The sequence below is a fragment of the Ceratotherium simum genome, chromosome 11, assembly GCF_057802395.1.
Source record: "Ceratotherium simum simum isolate JZ-2026a chromosome 11, ASM5780239v1, whole genome shotgun sequence".
Taxonomy (NCBI): domain Eukaryota; kingdom Metazoa; phylum Chordata; class Mammalia; order Perissodactyla; family Rhinocerotidae; genus Ceratotherium; species Ceratotherium simum.
This window is the reverse complement of record NC_141910.1, coordinates 56,246,996-56,259,957: the sequence shown is the minus strand read 5'-3', so window position 1 is coordinate 56,259,957 and position 12,962 is coordinate 56,246,996. Positions and strand designations below refer to the sequence as shown.

General features: G+C 47.5%; 1 protein-coding gene across 4 annotated transcripts; it reads left to right on the top strand.

The window, feature by feature from the left end:
* The first annotated feature begins 1,174 nt into the window (after window positions 1–1,174).
* FKBP1B (FKBP prolyl isomerase 1B) lies at window positions 1,175–11,570 on the top strand. Of its 4 annotated transcripts, XM_087437094.1 has the most exons (5): window positions 1,175–1,331; window positions 4,888–4,935; window positions 5,587–5,646; window positions 9,749–9,861; window positions 10,954–11,570. In XM_087437094.1, the coding sequence occupies exons 1-5, from the start codon at window positions 1,295–1,297 to the stop codon at window positions 11,080–11,082; spliced, it is 387 nt and encodes a 128-aa protein (XP_087293220.1). In that variant the 5' UTR covers window positions 1,175–1,294; the 3' UTR covers window positions 11,083–11,570. The 4 variants fall into 4 exon arrangements, with proteins under 4 accessions (XP_087293220.1, XP_004418345.1, XP_004418344.1 ...); XM_004418288.3 differs by lacking the exon at window positions 5,587–5,646 and having other exon boundaries at window positions 10,909–11,043; XM_004418287.3 differs by lacking the exon at window positions 5,587–5,646 and having other exon boundaries at window positions 1,176–1,331.
* The last annotated feature ends 1,392 nt before the right edge of the window (window positions 11,571–12,962 follow it).

The following is a 12,962-nucleotide window of genomic DNA, read 5'->3' as shown; positions in this document are numbered from 1 at the left end:
TAGGCTTTAGACCAGCTACACTCCTGGGAGTCTCTGGGCCATTCTGTGCAGCAACCTATGGGGAATTTCAGATCCTGACCCTCTTCGTACAGTTGACCATCATCTTTCTTGAATAACAGCCAGTCCTCCTTCAGCGATGCTGATAACCGGAACTCTCACCTAACCACCTGGACGAGTTGAGAAATGGAAGAAGAACTCCTCTAGGGCCCAGTCTGGACGCCTTTGCCCAGGCTTTTCTGCCCGTGCCTATCTTCCAGGGCCATTTGTCAGGATCATATCTTCACATCAACTTTCGGAATAATGCAGGGAAGAATGAGAAAAAAAAAGAATAATTTTAAAGTCCCATTCATTCTTCAAGCAAATGTTACCTCCTTCAAAGATAACTTTCCAGATTCCTGGATCTCTTGGGCGGAGGTAATGGGTCTGGCGTGGAGGAGGAGCTCAAGGTAGAACTCATTCATTCATCCCACAGCACGAATCACTCCACGCTGCAACTGCTGTGTCCCCATCCGTCACAGATTTAGTCCTTTGAGGACGGCGATTCTGTCTTAATTCAATTGGTATCCCCAGGGCGCTGTTCTTTGCCTTGAAAACTCACCTGTGCGTGGGGCGGAACTACGCAGGATAGTGAATAGGGGTTTAGGGTGGCTGAGGGAGGGTCAGCAAAGACTAGTTTCCTCCCTTCCATCTCTCCACCCCACCCCACCGCTACCCCCATCTTGCTCCTACAGACCCGGGCAGCCTGGCTGGGGTAGGTGCCTCTCTGGTGCTTCCATAACGTTCTGAACTCCATGGTAGTGAGCGCATCTAATTAAAGTGTTCGTTTAGTTGCCGGCCTTTTCCTAGTCTGTGGGACTGGGTTGACTCCCCAGAGCTTAGCAAAGAGTAGGTGCTAGATAAATATGTTTTGAACGGATGGATAGATGAATGGATGGCTAGATGGATGAATGGATAGATGGGTGGGCGGATGCGCGACTTTCTTCATGCTTCGCTCACCATCCTCCCCACTCAGTGGGTTAATATCGTGATAGCCTGGCGAAGCTCGGGAGCAGCCGCGTCAGGGTCCCTTCCCCGGGGCCCCGCCCCGGCCGACCCCACCTTTCCGCGCCGCTCCGCCCCGCCGCCCCCTTCCCCGTCGCCCCTCCCCGCGCAGGTCCCGACTCCAGCCGCACCTCCTCCGGCTCTGCAGTGGCGGCGGGGAGGCGAGCCGGAGCGCCAGCGGGGCCAGGGCCGGAGCCGAGCCGGGGTCGGGGCAGCACCGGGGACCCTCGGAGGCGGGGCCAGTGGGACTGCGATGGGCGTGGAGATCGAGACCATCTCCCCGGGAGACGGTACCGGGCGGTAGAGCCGGGGGAGGAGGAAGGGTCCCGGGGCGGAGCCGGGCGGGCGGGGGTCTGATCCTGAGGTGGCGCGGGGGGTGCCGAATGGGGGGGCGCATAGGATGGGGGCGGCAGGAGGAGACCCCAGACGGAATTGTTGAGGGTCTAGCCGACGATCCTCCGCCATCCCTTTCCGCTCCCGCTCACCCAGGGCAACGAAGGCGGCGGCCAGGAGGCGGGGGTCTGCGGCCCGCCACCTTCCCGGGGGCCTTGCGTCGCCGCTGCCGCGGCTGGAACCGCTCGGTTATCCGCTACTGCTGATTTCCCCGGGCTGGGTTTTAGCTCCGCTTTCCCTGCCCTGCTGGGTGAGCTCTGGAAACAGGGGAAAGGTCATGCTTTGGGGTCTCGGCTGCTCGGGGCAACCCTTCTAAACCTCTCTGGTCGGGCGGCCCCCGGTGGGCTGGGCGATGAGACGCTGTAGGGACCGAGCCTACTGGGAAGGGAGTCTGGGAAGGGAGTCTGGGAGGGAGTCTGGGAAGGGAGAAGCGCTCCCTCCACCGGCTCTGCATCTTGCTTTATCTTCCCTGCCCGACTCTGTCTCTCCGGCCATCCTGTACGCTCCCATGGCTTTCATTATCCTCTGCAAACCAATGGCCTCCAAACTTAACCCTCCAGCCCAAACCTCCGACCTGAGTTCATGGTGGTGCATTTATCCAGCTGCTGCTTGACCTCTACCTGGATGTCCCACGGATACCTCCAAGTCAGCAAGTCCAAAACAGAACTCATGTTCCTCATCTTCCCCACTCCGGAGTGCTCCTCTGTGTTCCCTGTTCCCTGCCTCTAGGACTGGCGCTGCTCCCTTTCCCAAGCCAGAAATCCCTTGTATAATTGGGTCTGGGTGTCCAAGGAATAGTCATTTCTTTATTTCTTAAATAAAACCTAATTCAGGCTGGAGCCCCCATTTCTGCAGGATTTGACAGGCGAATTTCATGTCAGACAGTATTGACTACTCCTACCCTCCCCAGAAAATTGGAGGGCCTCTTGGTTCCAGGCCACCCTCCTTGTTGAATGGCAGTGGTCCCTTGACATCCCAGCCCCTACCCAGATTACCTGTGAGGTACAGGCTTCTTTATCCACACTGGGAACCACGTGGTGCTGGGTCCCAGTAAGCATCTCTCTGAGGCCTTGTCAGCCCCTAGGGCATGACCATAGAGTTCTGACAGGGGGCTGAGGCCTCTTCTCCCTTCCCTGGCTCAAAGAAACCTTTAGAGTTTTTTCCTGTTATCCTCCCTCCCTGGCCAGGGACAAGGGGCATTTTCCCTTGAGAGGGATTCGATTTCTAGGGAAAGCCTGAAGGAGCTTTGGCCTTCTGCTTTTAGCCCAGTCTAAACCTTTGAGTCAAGGAAGCACAAAAGGACCAGGCTACCTCCTGTTACCCAGGAGGGGGATATACAAGTGACTACTGCCATGCTGGGGATGTCCATCTTGGTTGGGCCCCACACCAAGTCCTGTCAAGTCCTCCTGCTTAACATCTCTGGGCTCCATCCCTCAGCCCCTGCCCTAGTTCAGGCCACTATCACCTCTCACTTGGATTTCTGCACAGCCTCTAAACTGGTCTCCCCACCTCCAGTCTCACCTCCTTGCCTTCAGTGTGGCCTCCCTACCTCGCCACATATTTCCTACACCACAGCCTGAGGATTCTTTAAAATGCATATTTGACCGTGTTCCCCACCACCACTATAAAATGTTTCAATTAATCTTCCATCTCCTTCTCCAGGCAGATGGTGATATAGCCTATTCTTACCCTCTATACTAGAGCCTCATCTCTCACTACCAGTTCCTACCCCCACTACCAACTTTTTCTCCAGCATTTTAGCAAGCTGCCTGCAAGTTGTTAAACACACTAGTCATTCAGCAAATATTTATTGGACATGTACTGTCTGTGAGGCCCTAGGGTTACAGCAGTGAACCGGACTGGGCTTCCTCTATTGCTTGACTCTAGGCCTTTGAACATGTTGTTCACTCTTCCCAGATTATCTCCCTTTACTTCCTCCGACAAACTACTCATCTTTTAAGACCCAGTTTAACCATTATCTCCTCTCTGATGCTTTCCCTGATATCCACAGTCAGTCAGTTGCTCTCTGCTCCAGGCTCCCATGGAGTCCTCTAAACGTTGGCTCTGTTGTTAGTCCTCCTAAGGCTTGGTTATCCAGCCCCATGGCTTTAAATTCCACCCAAATTTATACCTCCATTGCAGACTCTCCATCTGCCTACTTGCAATATAAACTCAGATGCCTAATATGCATCTCAAGATTGCCACCCGCACAAATCTGTTCTTCCCCATCTCAGGAATTAGCTCCATCATCCATCCAGTTGCCCAAACTGAAAACCCAACCATTGTGCTTGATTTCTCCTTCTCCCTCATCCTGCACCCCATCTCCACTCAATTAGCATACCCTGTCAGCTCCGCTTCCAAAATATATCTCCAATCTGTTTTGCTCTCTTCTCTGCTGCCACCACGTTAATTCAAGCCATCATTGATTTCCTGTCTGGATTATTGCAATTGGTGCCTAACTGTCCATCCTACACACTGCAGCCAGAGTGATCTTATAACGTCTTAATTCACATTATGTCATTCTCTTGCTTAAAACCCTCCAGTGGCTTCCTATTGCACTTAGAATTAAATCCAGCTCTGCAAGGCCTGGCACGATCTGACTCTTTCCCACTCATCTCCTCCTCCCTCCCTTCTTTCCAGTTACCTGCAAATACACCGATCCTTTCCTGCCTCAAGGTTTGTGCACTTGCTGCTCCCTCTTCCTGCAGTGCTTTTCCTAGCATTTTGCTCATCCTTCAAGTTTCACCTCAAATATCACCTTCTCTGAGAGGCCGTCCTGGACCACCTTTTCTAAAATGGCCTGTCCCACTATATCTCTCTTTAATTCATCATTGTGTTTATTTTCTTAGAGAACTTATCACAATCTTTAATTGTCTTGTTTGAGTATTGTTTGTCTCCCTCCATTAGAATGTAAACTCCAAAAGAGTAAGGATCTTCTCTGTATGGTTCACTACCATAGCCCCAAAATCAGGCCCAGACCTCGCACATAATAGGTATCCAGTAAATATTTGTGAATGGTTCTGTTTATTCATCCTTGACTGCAGTCATCGCCTTGTACTATAATCTGTTTTTTATGTGTCTGTTTCCCTAACTTCATCATGAGTTCAGAGATTGCTTTGTGTTTCTGGAATCTAGTCCAGGCCTGGCATGTAGTAGGCTGTCAGTAAGTGTTGGTGGAATGGATAAAGGAAAGTAAAAGGAGCAATCAAAGAAAGGAAAAGAACTAGGAGAGAGTGGAGTTGAGGAACCTAAGGGAATATAGTTCAAACCAAGGCCATAGAGGGGAAGTGATTAGTCAGGTTCATGCAAGGCATAGAGCCAGAACTAGAGCCATGAGCATCTCCAGGGTACAGAGGGGAACGTGGAGGGGAATCTTGGTCACAATCACACCTGAATGTCCCAGGTGGCTTTTTCCAATACCCTATTCATTCATCTGCCCATGTCTCCTTGCAGGAAGGACATTCCCCAAGAAGGGCCAGACGTGTGTGGTGCACTATACAGGTAGGCCTCGCTCCCTCAGCCCTCATTCAGACCTGCCCCTCCCAAGGCAAGTCTCTGCTCTGATACTCCTCTCCAGAGGTATCTGCTCCCCTGGATCAGCCCCAAAGTCCAAGGCAGCCAAGTCTCCCTCTGACCAGCTATCCCCCACTTCTCCCAGTCAGCCTTGTGGGAATGCAAAAGGGGGCTTGCAAGGTTAACCCCTCCCCATTTACACCAGCAAGAGACACTCACGGTGGCAGCCTCTAATTGAGCCAAACACCTCCATTGCCCTTCCCTCTGTTGTGGGCAGGGTGGAGCCCTGTCCCTCTTGGTTCTGTCTGATAGTTGAAATCCCTTCTTAAAGCTCTGACAGCCCTAACCCTTCCAGCAGACTCCCTTTTCATCCTACGGTATTATTAGAGAAGAGGAGGTTGGCTTCCTCAGAATTTCCTTTCTTTTTTTCAGAAATAGACTATTCAATTCAGCCTACTGTTATTGAGCACCTACTGTGTGCAAGATGCTGTGCTGGGCACGGGGAGCACAGAGATGAAAAGGGAGGATTCCTACCTTCTTTGGGGCTTTGGGCAGTGGGGGAGGGAGACAGGTCATCCAGAGGCTCTGATGCAGTGTGAGGGGTGGGGTGACGGCAATGCTTGTCTTGGGGTGCTATAGGAGCCGGAGGAGGTTACGTCTCTGCTGACCCCTCCTGGATGATCTGTGCTGGAAGGCCAGGTGGGTTGAGGAACATTCTAGATGGAGTTCCTGAAGACTGCTGGCAGGAAGATCACGAGCAGGTGTTTGTTCCAAGGTGGGGGTGAGTGCTCTGCCTTGTGACTTGCTTCCCAATGTGGCAAACTTGGTGACAGCCACTTAGCAGACAGCAAGGCCAGTTTAATTCCTAGGACATATTCAGATGGGGCCATTTTTAGCAGTTCTCTGGGCCAGTGTGAAGTGCCAGGTTAATTCTAGGCAGACGGTGTGGGTATTTCTCAATAGCTGTGTTGCCAGTCGCTGACGTCAGTGGGCTGGAGCTGTGTTTTATCTCCTAGTGATGTGGCCTAATTACCAGGAGTCCTCTGGGGCCTCTGACCTGTGTAATTGATTTATCTGTTCTACATGTTGCAGACAGACCGGTACTTATCAAGTTACTGAAACCACAACATCCTTTTGCAAAGACTTTTCACAATACATACAGAGAGCAGGCAATGTGCATTAAACACTAACATCAGCCATGAGCAGCTCTGGTTTGGGGAGGACTGTCTCATCAAACACAGCAGGAGACTGTATGGGACTTTTGGTAAACTTTTTTCTTAAATATAAATACAGTAGAGAACATAAATCTGAGATGTACAGCTCAATAAAATTTTTCAAAGTGATCACATTTATGTAACCATCAACCATACATTGATCTCTTGAACCCCTGGATCAACTTATACATTTCCAGCACCCCCAGGAGTCTCCCTCATGCCTCCTCCCAGTCATTACACCTCCCTAAAGGTAAGAGCATTCTGACTTTTGTCCCATGGATTGGTTTTGCCTGTTTTTGAATGTCATATAAATGGAATCATAGAATATGTACTTTTGTATTTGGCTTATTTGTCTCAATATTATGTCTGTGAGATTTATCCAGAGTGGTTTGTTCTTTTCTATTTCTACATGGTTCATTGTATGAATATACTACAATTTACCCTTTCTATGGTTGATGAACATTTGGGTGGTTGATAGTTTTTGGCTATTATAAATAGTGTTGCTTTGAAGCCTTGTAGATGTCTTTTGGTGCACATATGTACACATTTCAGTTGGGCATATACCCAGAAGTAGAATTACTGGGGCACAGGGTTATACCTATGCTCGGCTTTAGCAGATACTGCCAAACAGCTTTCCAAAGTAGTTGTGCCAATTTCCACTGCCACCAGCAATGTATGAGAGTTCCAGTTCTCCTACCTCCTCATCAACGCTTGGTACTGTCAGATTTTTGTTTTGTTTTTGGCCCACTCTGGTGGATGCCCAGTAGTCTCTCATTGTTGTATTGATTTGCATTTCCATGATGACTAATGAAGTTGAGTACCTTTTCATGTGCTTACTGGTCATTTGGATATCCTCTTTAGTCTGCTCAAATTTTGTCCATTTAAAAAAATTAGGTTGTCTGTCTTTTTCTTACTGATTTATAGGAATTCTTATGTATTCTGGATATGAGTCTTTGTTGGTTATACCTATTCCAAACATCCTCTGTGCTATTGCTTGCCTTTTTTACTCTCTTAATGGCATTTTTTGAACAGAAGTTCTTAATTTTAATAAGTCCTACATATTGATCTTTTCCTTTATAGTTACTACTTTCAGTTCAGAAATCTTTGTCTATCCCTAGGTCATGAAGATATTCTTCTATTTATTATCTTGTAGAAGCTTTATTATTTTATCTTTCATATTTAGGTCTACGAGTCATCTGGAATTGATTTTTTTTTTTTATTAAAGATTTTATTTATTTATTTTTCCCCCAAAGCCCCAGTAGATAGTTGTATGTCGTAGTTGCACATCCTTCTAGTTGCTGTATGTGGGACGCGGCCTCAGCATGGCCGGAGAAGCGGTGTGTCGGTGCTCGCCAGGGATCCGAACCCGGGCCGCCAACAGCAGAGCGCGCGCACTTAACCGCTAAGCCACGGGGCCGGCCCTGGAATTGATTTTTGAGTGTGGGTGAAGTAGGGGTCAAGGTTCATTTTTTTCCCCATATGGATATACAGTTGATTCAGCAACATTAATCCAAAAAATCATCCTTTATCCATTGCATTTTAGTGGCACCTTTGTCAAATCACATAACCATATATATGAGGGTCTGTTTCTGGACTGCATGGTTTTGGGTGAACTTGTAGCAGTAGATAAGTGTATATGGTCTGAAGTCAAGTCATATGAAACCTGAAGAAATTGGGGAATGAGACAGTCATTTTTTTTTTGTGAGGAAGATCAGCCCTGAGCTAACATCCATGCTGATCCTCCTCTTTTTGCTGAGGAAGACCGGCTCTGAGCTAACATCTATTACCAATCCTCCTTTTTTTTTCTTCCCCAAAGCCCCAGTAGATAGTTGTATGTCATAGTTGCATATCCTTCTAGTTGCTGTATGTGGGACGCGGCCTTAGCATGGCCAGAGAAGCAGTGTGTCGGTGCGCGCCCAGGATCCGAACCCCGGGCCGCCACTAGTGGAGCGTGCGCACTTAACCGCCAAGCCACAGGGCCGGCCCAGACAGTTTTAAATGGAGTATGTGAATGTGTGTGTTTGCATATCCATATGTGTATTTGTCCAAGAATGTGTCTGTGTGAATGTATGTAGATCTGTATACCTAAATATTTTCTTAGCATCTGTTTGGCCATCAGGGTTTTTCTTCTGAGTGCGTGTGCATAAGGGCATGTGAGCGTGCATGAGTACCTCTGTGTATCTGAATATCTCAGCAACCTGTGTATGCATGCGTTTGTATTTCATCCCCTTAGTATCCATCTGTGTAGCCATGGGGTTTTCTCTTTTGCCTGACTTAGTACCCAGGGCAAGAGCCCAATTTATTCTACCCAGAAAGTAGGTAAATGAGACTGTCCCTTGTATACATTTAAGTTGTAGGAATTAGGAAGTGGAATCACAGATGCTCAGACACCAGCAGGCGCAGACCTCCTGTGTGAAACATGGCAAATCTGAGGCCATGAGAAGGGAACAGAGTGAAGTCAGAGTTGGTGCCAGAGTGAAGTCAAAATCCAGTCTCTGAACTTACAGGCCAGGTCTTTCTCTCATCCCAAATTGCCTTTTGCTGTGGTCTGAGGGCTGCAAGAAGTGTGGAACAGCATCATTTACAGAAGGTCTGATCTTAGTCAGTCACCAATAAGAACCGAAAATAGAAAAGGAGAAAAGCAGCTCTTGGGCCTTTAGCAGCTGGACTGAGACAATATGTGTACATCAGAGATGACAAGGCATCTGCAGCTGGAGGCTGAGGGATGCTTCAAACTGCTGGGGACAGCATCTGGGTTGTTCCGGGTTCAAACAGCCCTGTTTATATAAGGTCTGGAGGCCACCACTGGCTGGCTGGGTCGCTTTACGGTTCACCACAGTAGGGGATTATGTGACCTTTTGGGTTTGCATGTTGGGGGAACCTTGGGAAAATCAGGTGAGGATTCAGCCTGAGGTGGAAATGCTCAGGGAAGCATCTCCAGGCTGAGGAAGTGGCACAAAAAAAGTTCCAAGTACAGAGGCATTCACAAAGGTGTCACCTGAATAGGACATGGGGGGAAGGGAAGAAAGGGGAGAGCAGAGAGAGGGTTATCAGGCAGGCAACAGCCAGATCTGGAAGTGCCTGTATGCAATGTAGGCATTTGGATTCTGCCACGGGGGTGCTACTGAAGATTCTTTTTTTTTACTGAAGTAAGAAAAACTTAACACTTTACAGAAGTTTTAAGCAAGGGAGTAATATGAACAGATAAGTGTTAAAAAAAAAAATCATTCTGGGTGCAGTGTGGAGAATGGAATAGAGTAAGAGTGGAGCAAAAAGCCCAGTTAGAGGTTGTTCCTGTACACCGGTGAGACATGATATGGTGACTCGGTGAGGCCACAGGGTGGTGGTAATAGAAATGGAGATAATGGGTGGGTTCCAAAGATATGTAGGACTTGGTCACAGGCTGTATGTGGGGGTAAGGCAGAAGGAAGTATCCAGGTTTCTTACTTGGGCAACAGGACGGATGGGGAAGAATGGAAGAGAAGCAGGTTTGTACAGAAGAGGAATTCTATTTTAGTCATGTTGAGCCTGAACTGGGAGTTAATTCATAACCACAGCTCTTTTCCACCCTATTGTTGCTTTCACAGGAATGCTCCAAAATGGGAAGAAATTCGATTCTTCTAGAGACAGAAACAAACCTTTCAAGTTCAGAATTGGCAAACAGGAAGTCATCAAGGGTTTTGAAGAGGGTGCAGCCCAGGTAAAATAAAGATCCTCGTTAAGGGGGATTTGAGGAGTTGGGGGTCTGGACTTTGCCCTCCTCCCTCACCCTATCTCAAACCACTGCTGCTTTGACTCTACTGCCAGGGCATGGTGACGCCACCTAGTTTCAGTCCTGGCTTTGTGTCCCCACTCCTTTTGTTGCCAGCAAGACTCTTTTCTGTCACTGGGGGCTCTCATCCCAGGCACATCCTCCCAGGCTTGCTTGGAACTAGCCGAGGAGGTCGTGAGCTACCAGCTCTCAGGGACTGAGGCAGCAGAAGAGTTGGGGTGGGGTAGGCCAACGTTTTTGTTTTTTTTTTAACTTTTTAGAAAAACAATTTCAGATTTGCAAAAATATTGCAGAAATAGTAGAGTTCCCATATACTCTTTCCCCAGCTTCCCCAAATGTTAACATTTTACATAACCATAGTTTAATGAGCAAAAATAGGACATTGATACAATACTATTAACCAATCCATTCAAATTTTTCAGTCAGTTATACAAAATTTAGAAATTAACTTATTCAAATTTCACCAATTGTCCCACTGACGCCAGGTGGGTTCTTGATGACTGCTGTGATGAGCCCTGGTTGAAGCTCTTCCTCAGTCTGTGAAGTCATATGATGCTCCATTAGAACAGGTCTCAGCCCTCCCCACCTTGCTGTGGCCTCTAATCTCTAAACCTCTCCAATGAACTGCTCCTATCACCTACTTGAGTGTGTACATGTACATGTGCTCTTTGTACACCCTCTTTAGGCTTTTTTGGAAGAGGGTGAGGAACAATTATGAACAAATAGAAGTGTCTGAGCCATACACTAATTGAATAACCAGCAATGTTTGTTGGATGAATGAATTTGAGACTACTTTGTGGAAGTTATTGTCCCACAGTCAAGTCTCTGCTAGTCTGAGGCAGAATCTGCATTTGTTACAACTCTTAGCACAACTTCAACAGGCCATGTGTAAAATTCATCTCAGATCTTCAGAATTACTATGAGGATGGTTTGGGAAAATGCCATAGTTATCATACTTTTTTCTTTTAAATCAAGCTGGGTCCTCTTTCTCCTCTCCCCATCTGCCCCCATCCCTGCTAGATGAGCTTGGGGCAGAGGGCGAAGCTGACCTGCACCCCTGATGTGGCGTACGGAGCCACGGGCCACCCCGGTGTCATCCCTCCCAATGCCACCCTCATCTTTGACGTGGAGCTGCTCAACTTAGAGTGAAGGCAGGAGGGAACTCAAGGTGGCTGGAGATGGCTGCTGCTCACCTTCCTAGCCTGCTCTGCCACTGGGACGGCTCCTCTTGCTTGGGGCTCTTGATCAGTGCGCTAACCTCACTGCCCCACGGCATTATCCATTCTCTCTGCCCAAGTTGCTCTGTATGTGTTCGTCATTGTTCATGCACATCTTTGCTTGAGGAAATTTCGGTTGCAGATCCAAACATTTCAGGTTGTGCATTTTGCGTGATGCATGTAGTAGCCATTCCTGATCACAGAACACAGACTTCTTGTTCGCACAATCTACACTGCCTTACCTTCACTTAAGCCAGATATACAAGGTGCTCAGATATGAAATGTACATGGTGTACACAGAGGGACTTGAGCCAGTTACCTTTGCTGTCACTTTCTCTCTCAGAAATTCTGTTGGCTGCTGACTTAAACAATGTCCTCTATGGAAATGATATATAAAATAAAGGCTCTGTGCTCGACAAATTCCTGTCCATCCTTATTGTAGGTAGGAAGTACTTTAAGCACCACATAAGCCAGTTGCTCTTGGGGAAAAAGAGTGGAAAGGAACCTTCCAAGTAGCCAGGAGAGCAATAATAAATATAATACCTATGATGTGAGTATTGTACATGCTGGGCCTTGTTCTATATATCTTAAAATAAAATTACTGGGCTGGCCCGGTGGTGTAGTGGTTAAGTTCACATGCTCTGCTTCGGTGGCCTGGGGTTCGCAGGTTCGGATCCCGGGTGCGGACCGACAGACCACTTGTCAAGCCATCCTGTGGAGGCATCCCATATAAAGTAGAGAAAGATGGGCACGGATGTTAGCCCAGGGCCAATCTTCCTCAGCAAAAAGAGGACTGGCAACAGATGTTAGCTCAGGGCTAGTCTTCCTCACACACACATGAAAAATAAAATAAAATTACCACCAATCCTCTAAGCAGCCCTATAAGGTAGGTATTATTTGCCACTCATCTCACAGGCTCAGAACTCTCCTCTGAATAACTAAAGGAATACAGTGTGTTCAAATCTCATAGCCTAGCAAGCAATCTAGGACTGGAGCACTTTATGTGATCGATACTGCAATCTCTGTTTGGACTTAGAGTAAGAGGGATGAGCTCCCCTCCTGGAAAAGAACACTGTTCATCTAAAACAAATGAAGGTGTGTTAGCCCTTGGAGCCATATACTAACTCACACTGGATGTTACTTTTGAAAAGAAACTGTGATTCTGAGCTTGTCTTCCCATATATAGCTTAGTTTCATCTAAATTTGGTCTAACCTACATTGGGGAATTACTTCTAAGAATGTGATTCTGAACTTGTTTCCACATATACTGCTTATTTTCATCTACATTTACTGTAACTCATGGGAATTCCCAGTTACGTTTTAAAATCAACCCACTTATTGGTGTAGATTGTGTGTATGTCAGAGGAGCCTGGGACAATGTGGCTAAGAGATTTTTCTTTTAGTTGGCACAGGTGAGAAAAGCTCTTAGCCATAGTCAGGGTTATTCTGTCAGTGATGACTTGGAATTGTTTCAAGATTGAGGAGTGAGGGGCTAGTAACAGGTGCTATTAATTTCCTTCATAGACTCATTGATGCAGGTCACATGATGTCATATATATGATACAGATGATACAGGGCCACATCATCTTGGCTATTTCATTTACCCCTTTTGTCTTTAAGAAGTCCCGGTTGTATTCCTCTGCTGAGGATTGAGGAGTTAATGAAGAGGCAGTGCTTTAAGATGGAGAAAATGAAATGAGAAAGAGGCTGCTTTGCTGTTAATCACCCGGTCCCTGGGCTCACCTCTATCGTGGGGCCAGACCAGCACTTTGGGGTATTTCCTTCAGAATGTCTTGGTTCCCAGCTTTCCTT

Coding starts and splice junctions, on each gene's coding strand:
- FKBP1B (XM_087437094.1), top strand. CDS start 1,295: ATGGGCGTGGAGATCGAGACCATCTCCCCGGGAGACG. Junction 5,647..9,748: donor GATCTGTGCTGGAAGGCCAG/GTGGGTTGAGGA, acceptor TTGCTTTCACAG/GAATGCTCCAAAATGGGAAG. Junction 9,862..10,953: donor TTGAAGAGGGTGCAGCCCAG/GTAAAATAAAGA, acceptor CATCCCTGCTAG/ATGAGCTTGGGGCAGAGGGC.